The sequence below is a fragment of the Falco cherrug genome, chromosome 5 (assembly GCF_023634085.1).
Source record: "Falco cherrug isolate bFalChe1 chromosome 5, bFalChe1.pri, whole genome shotgun sequence".
Lineage (NCBI taxonomy): Eukaryota > Metazoa > Chordata > Aves > Falconiformes > Falconidae > Falco > Falco cherrug.
This window is the reverse complement of record NC_073701.1, coordinates 24,862,549-24,881,176: the sequence shown is the minus strand read 5'-3', so window position 1 is coordinate 24,881,176 and position 18,628 is coordinate 24,862,549. Positions and strand designations below refer to the sequence as shown.

The following is an 18,628-nucleotide window of genomic DNA, read 5'->3' as shown; positions in this document are numbered from 1 at the left end:
CAGCCTGCGCTGGAGCAACGCCTCCCCGAGCGGGTCCTTGAAGCAGCTTCCAGGCCTGGGCAGGCTGCCAAGCTGCCTTGCTGACGTAGAACAGCGCGGTACTGGTGCACGGGGCACGAGTGGTGTGTGGCTGGCTCAGCCACTTCTCCCCAACACCCAGTTTGGCGAAAAGCAAGAGCTTTGGACCAGGGGGGCTCTGACAGTGCTCTCACACCTCAGCCAGGACAAGGGCTGGAAAATCCTGATCGTAAAGGCTGTTGATTCCTCTCTTGAAATTTATGCTGCATTTTGCTCATCTTTACCTTACAATATTTGCCAGGATTTCTGTCTTCAGCTTGGTCCCACTCTTCCACCAGCAGCTGAGGCTGCACTCCCAGAGAGGTGCTCGTAGCCCACAGAGAGCAAGCCTGGAACGAGCTTCCTCTGGAGATAATGAGGTACTTTGACATTTTCTGGGTCAGACGTGCACAAGAACTGGCCCCAGCTCACCCCATCCTGCATGGGCCACACACAGGAGCAGTGACCCTGCATGCTTTAGTAGGAACCACAGGATCTACTCCCAGGTCTGGTCTTGCTTCATGTCTACGTCTAGCTCAGTAGGGAATGAGTGCTAATTAGATTTCTCTCCTCCAAAGCACCCAGCCATCTTCAGCCACCTGGAGAGGTCGTTCAGACCTAAAAGGAGCAAGGATTCAAAGGGACACGCTTAGAGGAACGATGAGGGGGAAAAGAAGAGAGGGAAATTGTTGCTAGGAGGTATAAACAACCTCTTACTGCTCTGCAAGCGGCAGCAACTTTTAAATGAACATATGTTCCTTTATCAAATGAACCAAAAGTGCTTTCAGGACACTGGCCAGGGCACAATTGCTGCCACTGCTTTAGCATTGCCAATGTGAAGAAGGCATCAGCCATGTCTGACCTTTGCTAAACACTGAGAGCAGCTATGCTCCCCACTTCCACCTCCCCCTCCACTCCTCTGTCACATGTGACAAACTGCTTCAATGCATTTTGGGGCCATGTAATCTTGCAAGCCACCTCCCAGCTTCCAGGAACACAATTTGCCGTTATATTATCTGGGAACCAAAGGCCAGAGCAAATAAGATGCATTTCCTCTATCTGATAACCACCCTGCTACTGGCCTTTTTAACCTGAAAATATTATTCAGCTGAAGTGACCACAGCTGGAGCAAGCAAAATTGTCACAAATATGCACAGAAAGGAGGTAAATAGAGGCTGATACTGGCTGGCACATTACAGGAACCTGGAGACTGCTCAGCGGAGAAAGAGGCCAAAGTAAGCACAGAGGATTGACTCTTGCTTGATCCACTAAGCTCCCTCCCAGAAAGGCACATATATTTTTAAACAACAGTGGCAGAAGCCAAAAGCCACTGCAAGAGCCTGCATTTCCTGCAGTGGCAGAAGGTCCTACTGCAGCCATTGGACAGCCTCATTCAGATGCAGCCTCCCCAGTGAATACCCGTGTCCAAACAACCTGAAAGACCAGAATCCTGAGGCGAGAAAAACCCCGTCATCACTGGATGCCTGCAGAGTTGCAGAGGCCTCACTTTTGTGCCCAGGCTGTTTGTGGTGCAAGATACGCCTGTCTGTGGACACCGTGCTCTGCATACAGAAGATAAATAGATGACACTCCTGCACTAGCCAGAGCTCAGGGACCAGCTTGAACGCAGGACAGCACACTTGCAGTGCTGGAGAACTCTTTCCTGCAGATATCGCTGCCATACCCTCTGCTCCTCTGCACGCTGAAGCTAAAGGTGATGCTTGCACCGTGCTCAACACATAAGCTTGACAACATGCTGGTGAGTCCTTCTCTATGCACCTCCGATCAGAAGCGGTAAAGCACAGAGGAAAAGAAGTTGAAACCAAAAGGACTGTGTCCCCAGACCTACTTTGGCTGTAACATGAATTCCTAGCCACAAAACAAAGGGACAGCAACAGAGCTGTCAATTCCCATTGCCAGTGTCTCAGCTGTGTCAAGAAACAGGGTTTTTTTTTTCCACTCAGAGTTCAAAAGTATCCCAAATTCATTTAGGGACAAAAATGAAAACACTGCAAGGTTATGCAGTTATAAGCACATATGTATAAGTACCTATATATATGCTTATAACATAAAATATAAACAAGAGTTGAGTAGCAGGCAAAGACTCCTAAGCCTGGAGGTTTCAACCTTTTCAGCATCTCCTCCTTCTTTCCCCTCAACTCCATCAAGTACTACCAGTTTTTCAGGGCTTTTCCCCAGTTCCACTTTGCCAATGACAGGACAGCCTGAACAAACCCTTACAGAGTAACAGGGGAAACAGAGCCTGAGCACATTTTAGAGAGAGGGAAGAATCACCATTCCTCCAAGGATTAGTTGTTGGCCTCCTGATGTGAAAATTGATAGTTTGCATCAAGAAAAAACTCACCAGTTTCTTCTTGCAGCCAAGGAGCTATTTAGAAGGCATTTTCATATCAAGAACCATATGCCAAAGGAAATGAAAATTTAAGGCTACTAATGATAGTAGTATGGCTTAAGCAGCCATCAAGTATGCAATTAGCAGACTGATTAGGTACAGGGTAGATTGGGGAGGGGGGCAAGAAGAAGCTGTATATCAGCAGGATGATGGTCTTTCCTCATCCTGCTTCTCTGGGGTGAAGATATAAATCTGAAACAGCCCGTCTGCAGAAAGAATTAAATCAAAGCCATTGATAAGGCTGGAATTCTGGAATTTACATGCCCCTGCACTGCCTGCCTGCAAGGGGGATGTTCTGGCAGGAAAAAGTAAAAGCTTTTCTCAGAGGTGAGACAGGGTTGCACCCGCTTAACTGATGCTTCCACAGAAAACCCATAATCTGGTTTTAAACAGGCAAGGTTTGGGCAGTATTCTGAGAACATCTGTTCATACTTATTTACATACTCTAAAAAAAGTAAATGGATACTTTTTAAGTTAGGAGACCTACTGGGCTGGTAAGTACTCAGAATACAAAGTTTCCATTCTGGGAGACAATCCAATAGTTGGATAGTCACGTGTGGACAGAATGAGAGAAAGTTTTTAAAAGCTTCCGAGAAGTAAGTTTTCTAAGTTAAGAGATGACAAAGTGAAAACTTTGGTATTTCAAGAAACGTCAATAAGAAATAAAACATGGGTTCAGTTTTTCCAGCTTCCAAAAATCAAAAATACAGCAGATTTTTAGAAAACCCCTGCACTGCCAGGAGTTGTTACCTCTTCAAAACAATCCAGGCAGCCTTCACTTCAGCACAAGGAGTGTCCCAGCCAACCTCCTGGGCCAACACAGCATGCAGGGATGCTGTGCTTGGAGAAGCACCACCTGGGAGTCCAGAGCTCATCCCTGAAACGCTACCTGGTCAGAAGCACCCCTGCAAGGCTCTGCAGAGCATGCCAGCTCCCAGCTCCTGCTCATCAGCAGCATTTTGTGTGTCAAGTTTTGCTTCTGCCATCACCGGCAGACTCGGGCAGGGCAGGCAGAAGCAGAGGGACCTGTGCTGCCCATCCTCTCCAACCTTCCCCTGGGCCACTCTGCTGAGGTCCCTGCAAGGTCAGTGGAGGGAGGTGCTCCAGGGCGCCGTTACCTCTGCAGAGCAAAAAGGAGCTCATATACTGGCAACGTGGTCCCTACCACTCACCTACCGAAGTGGCCCAGTGCTTAGTGGGGCTTTGAGACATAACACGAGCAAGATCTCAAGCCTTTAGACATCTTCCCAGGCAGATGAGAGAGATTCTGCCTGAAGAAAGCTGCACTCCGAAGCTGACCTGTCTACAAGTCATTCCTGTTCTGGTGGTCAGTTGTAACATATCATGGCACTGAGTCTCTTTCTTTCAAGCTTAGACATTTTTTCCTCAAAAATTTAGGTGAAAAGTCATTAGCGAATTTTGGTAACTTAAGGCAATCTTACTTTTCTGTTCATGAGTGCCAGAGATTAAAAAGCTAAGCCTCAAATTAGATCCACTGATGCCTGAAGAAAGCTAACCCTTCCAGTGGAGGAATGGCAGCAGAGCAGGGGCTTCATGCCCAGGCCCTAGGCACAGAGATCAGGGCCAGATATATTGCGTCTGGCTGGGTCAACCCACCACACACACACTAAATAAAGAAGGTGGCTTCCTGGCACTGCTTGAGTGCAGCCTTCTCCAGAGGGAATGAAAGGGGTGCTGCTGCTCATGTGCTTCACTCTTTGTAATTTTTTAATATCAAATTCGAAGCCATGCTACCCTCTTGTCACCAGGAATTCAAACACTGATGCCCACTTGAAGTAAAACACACAGTGGCTGACCTGACCAAGAGGTCAGAGGGAGAGATACATACAAACACAAGGTACCTCCACCGTGAACATGAATTAACTACTTTCTTTCCTTCAGCCAGGCAGGCTCAGAGTATCACTGCTTTTTGATGGAAGACACTTCATTCCTGGCCACTGCAAGCTAAGGCAGAGGGTCAGGCACTGCTTGCCAGTCATCTGATGAGTGCTATTAATGTGGTTTCATTAAGTCAGACACAGCCCAAATGTAAAGTTTTCATGGTGATCAAAGAAAAAAAAATGCAAGCATCCATGGTGATGCATCCAGATGCAGGAAATAATTAAACCTTTACTCTTGGTATTCACTGTAACTAGGATCCAGGAGAAAAAGGAGACTAGGTTTTGATATACTTATTTATCCTACAAGTTTCTTATCGCAACATTTGAACTGTGTAGCAGTATCAGCATCTGCCCTACTGCTAGAACAGAAGCTGTGGATTTACACCAGAACAAACCAGAAAACAGCTCTTTTTTTATTGCAGTCCAAATCTGGTCCCAACGATGCTGATGAACATAGCACTGAGGGAGAAAGACAGAAGCCAGTGGGACCGCAGGAGAGAGGAACTCAGCAAAGAGATAAACCTGAGCTTTGTCTGTGCAACCACAGTGAGGAACACAAGGAATGCCCTACACAGCCCACTGGCCATGGGCAGCACAGGTAATAGCTCACAGCTGCTGTCAAAAGTAGTCTGAAGATGCACATGGCCCCATGCCATTCCTAAGCTCAGCCTGGGGCTGCCTGGAAGGCTGAGCCACAGAGCCTCTCCACTTCCAGCAACCAGCTGGTGTAGAAGCCGCAGGATCAGCCAGGGCTAATGGGACAGCAGCGAGGTGCTAGCCTGCATGGAGATGCGCCAGCTTGGAGGTGGGAAATGGCAGCTCCATGCTTCCCTGTCATGGGGTAAGGAAATACTGAGCTTCAAGGTAGGAAAGGGTGTGGAGAGGCAGTTTGGAGTCCCACAGCTTCTCTGCAAGTAGACAGGCAGCCCTAGAAGGGTGGTAGGTGAGACTTCCCCTAACAGGAAGGGAAAGCAGTTTGGGAGGAGCAGAAAGAGCCTGCAAAGGGAATTTGTTCCGATCTCCTTTGGCCTCACTTCCCTGGGAGCAGAGATTTCCCAAGGTGTAATGGGAAGGCCCCAGGGGAAGAAAGCAAAAAGCACAGGAAGCAATTGTGTTTGAGGACACTGGAGCAGAGACAGAAACAAGGACTTGGAACAGATGTTCTTTAGAACAAAGCAAAGCAAGTTTGGTTTTGCAGAAACCTCAGGTGTTGCTTGTGCAGCAGCACTCTCTGCACACTCTGTAAACAGCAGTTACATAAAGAACATGTCTGCTTTCTGCTCCAAACAGGAATCTGACTCGTCAGCTTCCTAGACTTGCCTCACTCAGCAAGATAAAAAAAAAAAAAAGCCCCAACCTTTCAGTTGTGAATAGCTTTTCTGATGCTGTACACTCTCTTCCAATATATTTGCTCAATTTTGTGTATTCTCCAATTTTTTAACATCGCTAAATCCTAGGGCATGACCATTTCAAGAATATTCCTACCAGAGGCCAGGGGAAATCAGTGCTCCAGCCTCCAATTCGCTGTGCACACATGCACATTCAGGAACAGGCCAGGATCCCTTCAGAGCACTCTTATTGCATATTTACTTTATAATCCATTACAAGTCACCCATTCCCTTCTAACAAATGCCGCTTGGAAAAATATGAGAGATATGAAAAGCCACTGAAGTATCACCATCATAGGAGGCACACCCTTAAACCCTTAATTCTTAAAACCACTAGGATCTACTTTCTTCTGCACCTACGTTCCCTGCAGATGCAGGGAGTGATAGTCCAAGGAAGGGGCCATCATCGCTGGACCATGTCACGTTTCTTTTCCCTTTCTTAATCAGCAGGTGCTCTACACACACGTTCATTACCAAGGAAGTCCGTCCACTCCACAGGGCAAAGGCTCCGGCAGGCTGCTCCACAGGTCTCCTTTCATGCAACAGTAACTGTGTGAAAGAGCAGCCAGGGCTGATGATCCACCAGTCTCCCTTTAAAACTACAGAGAAGGCTGCGGTGCGAGGGAACGCCCTGAAAGCAAGCAACCCAGCCGTCTTTAAACCTTACCAGCACCGATACAAACCTGGATAATGGTTTAGAGCTGCACCAGTAGATCACCACCTTCTAGCAGCAGATGAAGAACAGAGGTACCACACACTCACCTGGGGGTTCACCAGCATTAGGTAGGGTTGCTACCAGATGATTCCACTTCTTTACCAGGTATTCCAAGACACTGGTGTGCAGGGATTGTCCCTCCCCAGAATGTTTCTAGGCAAAGCTAAAGCATCTATCTATCTCCTGCTTCCCTCCTGCACAAGATAATCAGGAAAGCTAGCAAGGAAATAATGGATGCAACACTATCAATACACTGACAATGTCCAGATTTTGACCTTTACAGTATTTTTCTCTGATAATGCCATCACAGAGACACAGACAAGACCTGGCGAACTAAATTTCCAGCTGGAGAAAGGCAAAAGCTAAACCATCAGCTGACAGAAGTAAACAGAATGTGCTACTCATATCACATCCCACTAAAATCTGAGCTATTTCTCAAATTCGTTACTTGGAGTTGTTAGGCTCCTCTGCTATTACCACGTAACAGCAGTAGCAAACACCTTATTTCTCTGGGGAGCGACGCAGTTTGCCCTTGCCTGGCAGGTGACTCGGGTTGCTGCAAGGCTGCATCAACATGGAATCAGACGCAGCAGTTTGATATGCTGGCACATCACCCATCCGTTAAAAGCAGATGCCAGGCTGGCTAGTGACATCAACTGTCTCGGGACGTGCACGTTCAGAGATGGCTGCTCTCCTCAGGTATTGCTACCCACTGCAGCTCCCTCTGGCACTTGGCTGTAAGTTTTCTTGGGCGGACTGGAGAGCAATATACAGAATGCCAAAAACTGGCCTCTGAAAAGCCTCCAGCTGAGACTCAATGCCCCATCTAGGATTAAAACTTGTTAACTACAGCAGGGCTTTTGTTTCAAAGGCATTCAGAGCGTGTCTCCTACCAAGTATTTCCATTTTTCAATAAATCCTTGCTACTTTCATTGCCTTTACCTTGCAACTTAATTTGTACCATGCCATCTCGTTACATAAGGCTCGATGCTCTCAATGTCTTGCTGTGCAGTTTCCAGCTGTCCTATGCATTTATCACCCTCCCAAAGCCAGTGTGGCTAGAATTTTGATAAGAGCTGGATTTATTGCATCTCCCCGCTGCCTCGGCGCTCCAAGCGGAGTTCCTGTTTGGTTCAGGCAGGCTGACCAAACACATTCTTGGTGACTGCAGCTGGAGAGGATTTGAAGGAGCTCCCTGCTTTTCATTTCCATCTAACTCCAGGAAGCCTCAAATCTTGCTTTTAGCAGACCACAACTCTCAACTTCTTACAGGGGCATTAACAGTGATTTCAGGAATGATTTTAAGAAACTTTTTCCACCCTTTAAAAATCTTCCTTTTCCAACATACAAAATGACTGCTAGCGTACAGTGGTTCTTTCAGTCACTATTTTTAAAGGTATGCAACATGCACCTAGAATGACAGCAAGGAATGTCCAATAAGCAACGATGCATATTGAATACTTTGTTTTACTTTGCTAATAACTCTGTGTTCAACTTATTCCAGTAACTTATTAGAACACCACAAAAAAAAAGGTGATAGCTCTCCTTGGACAACTGCCTGGTAAACAGCTTACTGTTGAATGATAACGGCTGTAGACTGTTTCACTCCTAGAAGAAGAGATGCCCCTGTTCACAGTCATTCTTATTACTTCTTTCTTCCAGTGTGAAGAACTGCATGCAAAAGGACCAGGCATCAGTAACACTGACTTCCACCAGACCAGCTTGGACTTGTATCTACATTTATAGGACTGACGTAACTGCTCACCAGCCCACATGGAGTTCAGGTGTGAGGTATGAAAAGAGCTTGGTTCTGCCATTTAGTTTTCCATGCCTTTTTTAAACAGCAATCCAAATAGCCTGGGTTTTCTCTTTCGAATCTTACGTGCCACAACGATGAACAAAGCCTAGGCAAACATCTGTATGGAATATCGCTTTCTTGATGGATTGTGATAAACTGCTGCAAGTCATGCCCATTCACCAAAGAGGAGGAAATGAGGAGGATGCGGGGAACTACAGGGCAGCTAGCCTTACCCTGGTCCCTGGGATGATATGGAACAAATCCTCCTCAAAGCCACATCCAGGCCCATGAAGGATAAGGTGACTGGTAACTCACCACTACCATTTTAACCCAGTCTGGGTGCCTTCTGTGATGAGCCCTGCGAACAAGCGGAGAGCAGTGGATGTTTACCCTTTACAGGAAAAACACAGAGTGGATGGACAACCTACAGTGGGGGTGAAAAACGGGGTGGACTGCTGTGCTCAGACTTCAGTAGTCAAAGATTTGAATCTAGGAGGTGGCCAGCTGCAAGCAGAGTGCCTCAGGGGCTGGTACTGGAGACTACTGTTTTATCTTATCCACCTGGGCAGTGGGATAGAGCACATTGAAATTTGCAGATGACACCAAACCATATGTTGGAGGAGGACAGCAGCAGGACCACCCAAAACATGAGAGGAGGGGGCTCCCATTCAGTTGGATCTTGACTGGCTGGAGTGATGTGCTGATGGAAAGCGTGTTAAGTTCATCAGTCCCACACCTGAGAAATAATAAACCAAGGGACTTGGGGCTAACAATGGACACGAACAGGAGTCAGCAGTGTGTGCCCCTGCAGCTGTACAGGCCAACCCTGTACCCGGCTGCATAGTAAAAGCATGGCCAGCAGCTTAAAGGAAATTCTTCTTCCACTGTATTCAACACTTGTCAACTTCATCTGGAGTAACACACCATTTGGGGGTTCTCAGTACAAAAAGAGACACTGACAAACATGCAACAAGTCCAGCTGAGGACCACCAAGACTTTTAGAAGGCTGCAGCTCATGACATGGCTCAAGGGAGGCTGAGCTGGGTTTGTTCAGCTTAGAAATTAAGGCTGCAGGACCCACAGCCTCCAACTGCCTCGTGGATGGTTACAGAAAATACGGAGCCAGTCTCTTGGCAAGCTACAGCAAATGAATCTGAGTGTGCATTATACAAGTTTGCCCTGAAGACGCTACAAACCAGAACATGAAGCCAGAGGTGTTGTCAAATGCCCATTCCTAGCAATATTCAAAATTTGATTGGACATGGCCCTGAAAAACTTGACCTACTTTCAAAGTCAGCCCTGCTATGGTCAGGAGGTTGACCCAGACGACCTCCAGAAGTCCCCCTCAAACTAAATTATGATTCTAAAAACTGAAGAGGTCAATGCCAGTTTCACAGTGTGGCTAACATAACACACAGACAACTATTTGTTATCTTACGCTGTGTGACCATATTCCAACCCCTTCAGATAATTTCCGTAATACCATCAATTTTACCTTAAGCCCTCACTACCAAATAGTCCAGGCTGCACAAGCATTCAGCTACAGATGATCTGTCAAAAGCATAAATTCTAATAGTAACAGTACTGAAGTTTAGGAGTGACATTTACCTCTGTGCAAGTAAAGCTGCCCAATTCCAGGCCCTGGTTCTTAAAAAAAAAACAACAAACTTGAAACCACATGGTTTGTATAAGACACACAACTCAAGTCCTGACCATTTTTAACCCCTCACAACAGCTCAAGTAATTTCTTTGTGTCAGATACTTGAAGTGAAGTAACAGTAACAATGGCTAGCATCCTTTGTAGAATATAGCACTAAGATAGATACACATGAACTATTATTTTGTGTATACTGAGATTTTGTCCCCAAAGCATGAGATTTTTCCTACAGCTGTAGCAGACCCGTAAGAAAATTATTTCCTTAAACTTGCTTCTTTGCATGTTTTTTTTATAAAGATTCAAACCTCTAAGATCTAGAGACAATACCACAGCTGCAGCTTTAGCTTTTTCAACCACTAACTACATATCTACAGATTTTTCCAAAAGTTAACATTTATTCATAAGTTCACACTATCAGCAATCCTTTGATAGGATTTATGCTCTTAAAAAAAATAAGCTTAAACAATAAGATGTAAAACTAATAATGGTCTTCAGTTTATGAACATCTTACCCGAAAAGCAGATGAGAGATCCATAACTAGAAAAAGTGTGGCAACCTCCTTTCAACAGTGTAATAAAGAGCCTCTCCATATGATAATATGAAAAACAGCTACTAGAAGTGTGACCTTCTGCACATTTCATTCCATTGTTTACTCTTCTATGCTTGTTATAAGTGGCATGATTGACCATTGCATGGTATAGCGGTTTGCTTTTGTCTCATTGTAACTAGTGCTACTGTTAACATTCTCCACCACAACTTCTACTCAAGAGGAACAGGAACACTCAATGCAGATTTACTAAAGGATCTCTTTTCCAGTTGATGGTAATTACATGTAACAATGACTTTATCACGACAGAAAATGTAGGAATGGTTAAGAGGGTATGCTCAGTGGCTAACAGGATATGCTAACCATATTTTCCCTGTTGTGTCATGGATTCTAGGAGTCAGGAAAGAATACAGAACACTGGGATTCTTTAAGAAATCTTGTACTAGTCTACTTCTGGAACGATTAAACATCTGTGACAGATAGTCTATCCACTCCATATAGGGAAACATTTATGTAGTACCATCAGTTAAAGCTTGAAGGAAAGTAACATCTGTTTAAATCAGTTTACCAAAACTAAGCATACATTGAGAAGAAAAAAAAAAAGTAACTGGAAGCAAAAAGAGGGTATGTCTAGCTATAGCATAGACTCCTTCATAAATAAGTAAACAAATAATACTCTTGAGTTCGCTAGGGTGCCCATTCAGCCACATGCTTAATCACTGCTTGTTTTCACTTTTAACATCACATTAGCCTTCAAGGAGCAGGAATTAGAAGTCTGTGCCAAATTTGCACTCAAAGCTCCTAAGACCCTGTTGTCTTCTGCCTTCCATCTTAGTTATTTTCCTTTTTACACATCTTCCTCTTCCCAGGTAGCAGGCACAAATAAAAGAAACCAATAAAGTTCGTCTACCTGAGCTGGATTTTTTTTTTTTGGATGGATAATTCTGCCAGATAAATAAACTTCCAAATATTAGAGAACAAGAGAAGGGACACAGAACAGTCAGAACAGTCAAGACAGAACACTTGTTTTTGTCAATATTTCTTTAAATCCCAATCCAGCTCCTAGTAAGACTGGACACTACTTACAACACTCCTAGAACTGCAGAAGAATGGAAACACAATAGGGAGCGAGTGGAGAGGGGGACAAGACAGCCAAGCGGCTGGCTTCAGACATTCACATACACAAAGCCAGCATCCACTGGAGTTGTTAAGGCCCAGATGCCCCACTAATAGGAACAAACCCAAACACAAAGGTAGCACATGAAATGTATTTACCTATTTAAACACAGGCAGCTGGTCAAGCTAGAATGGGGAAGGTAACTGCTAATTCCTTGTACTACAAGGAAGGAATGGAGTAAAAAAACCCAAGCCCAGGGGCAGGTTTTTGCTTTGTGAACCTCTGTCTGTGCTGCTGGTTAACAGTGGTAAGTATAAAAAAATCAAAGAAAAATAATCTATTTATAGAACAAGTCAGTAGTCTGAGACATTTAGAAAAAAGTAAAAACAAGTCCTTCTTTAAAAATGGATTTACTAAAACAACTGTCACCCAGGATGACCCCAAGCCCTCTGGTCCTCTGGCAAAGCCAGGGGCAACTTCAAACAAGAACTGTTGCTGATTGTACACTGGTACACATCCAGCAAAGCCAGCAGGGAGGGGGATTTGCACTGCGAACAGTATCTGCAGACTGCTTGCTGGTATTGCTTGAGGCCATGCCCGTAGCCTGGTGATACTGGAAACAGTTGTGAGTGAAACTTTTCACAGAAGCACATGTCAGTGTAACCTCTGAGGTAAGTGGGCTGTCTTCTTTTCTTCCCATCCCTCAGTACAGATCACAGAAGCAGGTGCCCTGCGCGCTGTACCTCCTTGCCAGCTCCATCCTGCGCGAGACAACTTTAATGTGCAGGAGTGCATAACTCTATGCAAAGCCTAGAACAGGAGAGGGCACCCCTGTGGGAAGGGAAGCACTCTGCTCTTTCCAAGCTCTGATTTAGCTAGACATTATCAATGATTTCTGGCCCTCCTCAGGACAGGAAGATCAGATGCTCCCCACTAAGGAAAATTTTGCTTAGTGGAGTAGAGTTGGGTTTCTTTTTTTTGGTAAACAGAACCTTTGCTGATTTCTGAGATCATGAGCTCCTCTGCCCTTTAGCTACAAAAGAGAACTTAAAAAAAATTCATCCACTTGCTCCCATCCTTATAATGTAGTGTTAGCTGCCTGGATATGGAGGCAACCTACCTCTCCCAAGACACTGCCCTACTCACTGGGTTGGCATGGGGAGGCAAAAGAACTTTCCTAAGTTACCTCCTTAGGGTAACCTGGTGGGCCTAAAAGCTCCAGCCTACACCCACCAATTCCAGGCCAGCTCCACTGCCAACATATACTTCTAACACCCTGAAGTGTCTAATCTAACAGCCTCGGGTTTGCTCAGTCTCTAAGAGCAAAAGCCACACTCAAAGATGGAAATACTCAAGTCAAAAAACACTGGCTGGAGCTCCTAATCAGGTGGTGTCTGCATAGATGAGTCAGTACCACTGTGCCTTGACATCCCCGTTTTATGAAGGAAGCCAGCTGTAAGGAAGGGACCAACTCTGCTGCAGGTCTGTACATCCCTGGAAGTGAAGCTCAGTGGCTACATTAGCTTCAAACCCTTTCTTTCTGTAGGGATTCAGTGGTCCATTTCCCAACAAGTTCCAGGCATCGAGTAGCTGCTAACTTGCCTCCTTAAGATCTTCCATTGGTAGTTTGTAGCTCAGTAAGAAAGGAGGTGGTGGTGCATGAGCAGGGCTACTTGGTCCCTGCATTGGCTTCTTTGCACAGTTTATACAGATGTAATCCTCGTTCTCAGCCATTTCTGGAGAGACACCAACACAAACTTGATGAAACCACTCATCGCAGCCACCATCACACTGCACCCAGTCTACCTGCAAGAGATCAGATCAGCAACACATAGTTTATTACAAGGAAAGGCAGACAGGCATTGTTTCTATGAAGAAAATACCTTCTATTAAACCCACCTGATACACCTAGAACACAAAAGCTTTTGGCACAAATCATGCCCTACAGAGCTTGTTTTAACAAGCTGCCTCAGTTTAATAAAAAATAACACACTTCCAAAAAACCTTGCTTCTCTTGCATCCTTAGCCTGCAACAATACAAACACCCTACTACTGTTGAAGAAGATGACACTCAGCTCTCCTCACATGAAAGACACGAATACTGGAACACATTTAAAATAGTAGCATGCTAAAGGACAGTTATTTCAGCATAGAGAGTCTACAAATACACATCCTAAATCATATCCCCTTACGATGCATTATCAAACAGTACCTTCTGCAACCTAAAAATTGCAGAAAACAGACGAACTTGAGTAATGTTTTTGGCTAAAACAGCCACATGACATCAGCAGCTTTAATACTTTTCGACCACCTGAATATTGGGTATACAGCTGGCCACCAAATGCCAAAAAAATGCACACAAAGTGTAACTCCAAAGTGTCAGAACGTTTAAGCTAACATATTTCAAACTTTGACCTGAACTTGCTATAGAACAATTAGAAAAGGCATAAAAAGCAAATTAAAACTTAGGAAGGAAAAAAGATGAATTAGATTTCTCTAGCTCCCTGAGCAAAAGTACATGTTAATTTGAGTCAGTGGGCAGAAAGAGATCTGCAGGATAAGGAACACAGATTCTTAATTTTAATGGCATGCACTGGTAGAGCTATGAAAATTGTTACTGCTGTAGTTCTGCTTTGACCTTACAGGGGCATGTGAAAATGAAAATATACTAGAAAAATGACAGTAGTGGCAACCTATCTAAAATGAAGAAACATTACCATCCCAAGATTTTACTTTAGTTCATAGGAAAACTATTGCTGAACTCATTTTTGAAAGTGACCAGTAACAGACACTAACAGCTGCAGCTTCAGCCATCACATTCTTACAGCTGCCATTTTTTCTTGTATGGCATTCACCTGTCAAATGTACAAAAATACATCCAATCTCACAGCAAGACAGTCATTCCATTAAAAGCTTTGATTATACAACCAGGAATTTTACTCAGTTTCATTTATGGAAATTTGACAAATATAGTACAACCTTCTTTATAATATGAATTTAAAGGCACTCTCCTCCCTATTGCAATCTCAAATTCTGTAAAAATGTACTAGTATAAGTTAAGTATCATCTGTGAAGAGAACAACGGTATAAATACTCAATCTTCTTTAGAGCAACTGAGGGCAATTTCTAACCCTGGTCTAAGTTTAAGACTTAACTTTTAAACTTAAAAAACTGGTCTTTTAACTGGTCTTTTTAAGTATTCAGATGATTACTTCAATTCCATGTTTCAATTTTGCAAAAAAAGAAATAAGTTTTTCATATTTATGGTAATAGCTACGTTCTTGTGCAAGCCAGCACAGTAGGGTGTCAATCCCAGCTTTCATTGAGAACAAATTTTTTTCTTCTAAGAGACAGGAAAAAAATTCCAACACTAACGTTTTTTTCATCATCGATTAGTCCTTGTTAAAAGATGACAATCAGGATAAGCAGTACCACAGCCACAGGCAGATAAGTTTCTTTTGTAATAATTCAGTTAGGTCTAAAATCACTGATTATTTATCCCCAACAAGAAAAATTAAGTACTGCAGCTTGTAGATCACTCAGTCTGCAGCATCACTGTTCAGAGACTGTATGTAAGAAATACAGAAAATTTACTTCATTTAGGAACACTGCATATTCCACTTCTGCTCAGAAACACAATGAAGTCAGGAACATTTCTAGTTGAGTCAAAGAATTAATCCTTTGAATCAGCCAATGCATGTTCCACATAGCCAGCAAAAAAAAATTACACAGCCTGGAGAGGTTAAACTTCCCCACTAACACCTTTTCCCAGATTCTAATTTTCCATCATCTTCTCCTGTTTAAAGTACCTAAGAGAATTAAGAAGTGCTATAGTTTTTCCTACTAGGTCTAAGTACCTACCCAAGTACTACTCAATTCTCTCTCATTTCTAAATCATAACACTTTTGTTACTTGTGCTATTCAACATAATTATTAAACTGCATTAGGGTTTTTGACTTTGCATGGAATTGCCCTATGACAGTACTAAGAAAAAAACTCACTTTGTCCTTGCAGGGCCTCTGGCAGTTCTGTGCAGCACACACAGCGTTCTCATCATCTGACTCTTCTGCTCCTGACCAGTCATACTTGGAAGGAATATCTAGAACCTTCTTCTCTCTTTTTTTCTCTGTGCTCTCTTTTGCTAGTTCCACCTTTGCAACAACTGCCTTCTCTCTCTTCTTCTTCCGCTCCTCTTCCTTAGCCAGCTTCTTTGCCAGCTTGTTCAGCTCCTTTGTCTTATCCATGGTGAGTTTTAGCTTCTTCTTCTTGGGTTTTTCAAGTTTCTTCAGCTCTTTAGATTTTTGCTTCATATCTCCAAAGAACTGCTCTGCTCTCTCCAGCTTTCGTTTCCGCTTCCTCTCAGAAGAGTCTCTCCCTCTCATTTTCAGTGGTTTCTCATCCATGCTGTCATCCTTCATGGAAAGGGTGAGAAGAAAATTTTTTTTTAATGCAAGTTTTCATATACTGCAAATCTGTGATTTGGAAGATGTACTTACCACCCCAATTACCATGACATGATATGAAGAAACCTATTCAGCAACATACTGTTACAAATTCTAAACAAAGAGGGCCTCACATTTATTTTCACCATACTAGGAAAAAACCCAAACCCTAAGTGGCATGAACTGTTTCAAAGTAAAATCAATCAGAAATGTCCAGTGGAAAAAGAAAACATCAGCAAGGGTAAGGATGCAGAATAAGCAGTAATTACAACTCCCTTCTCGCACAGCTTTTTAATAAAAGTTGAGAAGATTAATCATTTGTTAGATACTCTTGCTTATTTTTCATCCTAGGTCAGTCTTGCCTGTAATTATTTTTGAGAGAAAGCAATTGCTATTCTGGAGATTAAGAAAAAGCAATGGGTGAATTTTTAAAATGTATCATCAACTCAAGCAAGAGAAGGGAAAGTAACATCCATTATTTGAATAGCTTCCAAACTGACGCACATCGTAAATATCATTAACAACTCTTACATAGCAGATTCAGATCAGAAGCGAGGCTTAAAATTGGCAAATTCTGTTGCTGCAGGTATCATCCACAATGACAAGACCTATATATATCTGGAAGATTCACATGTATAGCTCCTTTTTTACAAACAGGACTGACTCAGTTTCAGTTAATCCAGCTATATACTGTAACCTTCATAATTATTAGTAGATTAAGGACATACTATAAGCCAGTAAAGAAAGACTCTGTTTATTGTAAATTACTTAGTATAGCTCCTCCACCCAAAAACAAATCCTCTGAAGATGATTTTACAGAAGTCTACCTGTTTTCCGTGTAAGTAGAAAGGTATTCCATTAAAAATGAGCAGTACTGGTCAAACAAGCGTTCATAAGGGTTACTCAGAATATGTCACTACGCACACACCCTCTTAGCCCCCTTCCCTGAATAAAAAAAGCTGTGCTTAAAACTATTAATGTAACAGTCTGGCATGCTGTTTATAAATTGCTATGTGCTGGCATTCAAACTGTTCTTCAATGAATTCCATGCCTAAACCACTATAAGAACTTTAAGCTTATGAAGCACCTCGCTCAAAACATGGTAAAGCAGACTACTTTGGAGGCAGGGTCTGCTTTATACTACTGTCCTAACTAATGGCAGTTTGGCAACACTGACTTTGCCATTGTATAAGGATGGCACTGAAGAAAATGAGACAACTGGTTAATATGCACATCTGACCTCATTGCTCACAGCATGTAACCATCTTACATTGACTGTATACTACGAAAAAGTCAAGAAGGAACCATCTTCAATTCCTGTGCAGTTCAGTAATCCAAAAAGCCATCATATACTCCCTAACCACACATGGTCAAACTGACCCCTAACTTCACCTGACAGATGATGAAGGATGGGTTCCAGTACAGCTCTTCAGCACAACAGTTGACCTTCTCTTCCAGCACACATCCTTTACCCACCGCATGAATGAAGCCAAGTGATTCTGACTGGACCTCAGAATCAGCAGATAAACCTGCCTCATTCACTGTCAGCCGAGCAAAGTGATCAGTGCATCTGAAGAGTATATTAATAAGAAAATTACTATGTCTATGTTATCCTGAGGAATAATAGGAATCTTACTACCTGCATTACCAAACCATGTTTTGTTGAAAAAAAATGTTCTTTCCCCAGTAACAACAAAAAGTTCAGTAACATACAGGTCATACAAGCTAAGTGTAGACTTTCCATCTTCCTAAACGTTTCTTGTGTCTTGTGATTTTTTTTTTGCAGATCAGTTCTGGTTATATAATCAAGAACAGCATTTCCTTCCCTAACCTTACATTTCCTAAAATAAGGTTTGCATATGGAACTGCCTGAGAAAACTGTTCTAAATACGGTTAATTGTGGAGGACAGTGCTACGGTATGAGTGATCAAGAACTGAATTTTTGGATCTCTTAATTATTTTTTTCTGGAATCTACTAGTCCCCAGTTGAAATCCAAACATGTCAAGTAACTAAGCACTCAACTACCCAGGATGATAATAATAATAATAATAATAATAATAATAATAATAATAATAATAATAATAATAATAATAAATAATAATAATAATAATAATAATAATAATAATAATAATAATAATAATAAATAATAATAATAATAATAATGAAAAAAGAAAAGAAAGAAGTGGCTGGGGCTTTTGCCATACCAAAATATTTCTTAAGTTCCATACCTCCATGACATGAAGGAACCTGTCCTCAGAGGGTGGATGAGTAGCCTGTAAAATCCGCCAGATATGCTGAGTCTCATCCAGTGATACCTCTAGTAGATCTCCTACCATCATTAGATCTTCTAGCTGAGCTTTCGCTCCAGGTGACAGCTCCAATACAGGGGGCTCCAAACTGCGAGGTACCAGTGGACTCTTCCGAGGCTGCTTCCTTGGAGTGCTAGAACCTTTTAGACAGGAGGCAAGTCATGTAAGGACAAAAGCAAGAGACCAAACCCAAAAGAAATTGCATACTTTCTACAGCAACAATCTAAGTAGGGAGACAATTCCAAGCAAAAAACATTGACAAAGGTTTATATATCAGACATCA

General features: G+C 42.9%; 2 protein-coding genes and 1 long non-coding RNA gene across 3 annotated transcripts in view; 1 reads left to right on the top strand and 2 right to left on the bottom strand.

Annotated features, from left to right (window-relative positions):
• The window catches only part of SLC6A13 (solute carrier family 6 member 13), a 36,095-nt gene extending 35,709 nt beyond the window's left edge, over positions 1-386 (bottom strand). The window contains exon 1 of the mRNA XM_055710714.1: positions 303-386. The gene's annotated coding sequence lies outside the window, so the exon portion shown is untranslated. The remainder of the gene's footprint in view (positions 1-302) is intronic.
• Positions 387-674: 288 nt separating this feature from the next.
• Positions 675-8,221, top strand: LOC114016297 (uncharacterized). Its single transcript, XR_003560684.2, has 3 exons — positions 675-1,816; positions 4,794-4,969; positions 8,137-8,221. It is a non-coding gene; the product is annotated as an uncharacterized LOC114016297 (long non-coding RNA).
• A 2,478-nt stretch (positions 8,222-10,699) lies between these two features.
• The window catches only part of KDM5A (lysine demethylase 5A), a 49,781-nt gene continuing 41,852 nt past the window's right edge, over positions 10,700-18,628 (bottom strand). Inside the window, exons 26-28 of the mRNA XM_055710712.1 lie at positions 18,265-18,485; positions 15,595-16,005; positions 10,700-13,399 (exon numbers count right to left, since the gene is read on the bottom strand). Of these exons, the coding sequence (XP_055566687.1) occupies positions 13,187-13,399; positions 15,595-16,005; positions 18,265-18,485 (845 nt within the window). The 3' untranslated portion in view covers positions 10,700-13,186. The remainder of the gene's footprint in view (positions 13,400-15,594; positions 16,006-18,264; positions 18,486-18,628) is intronic.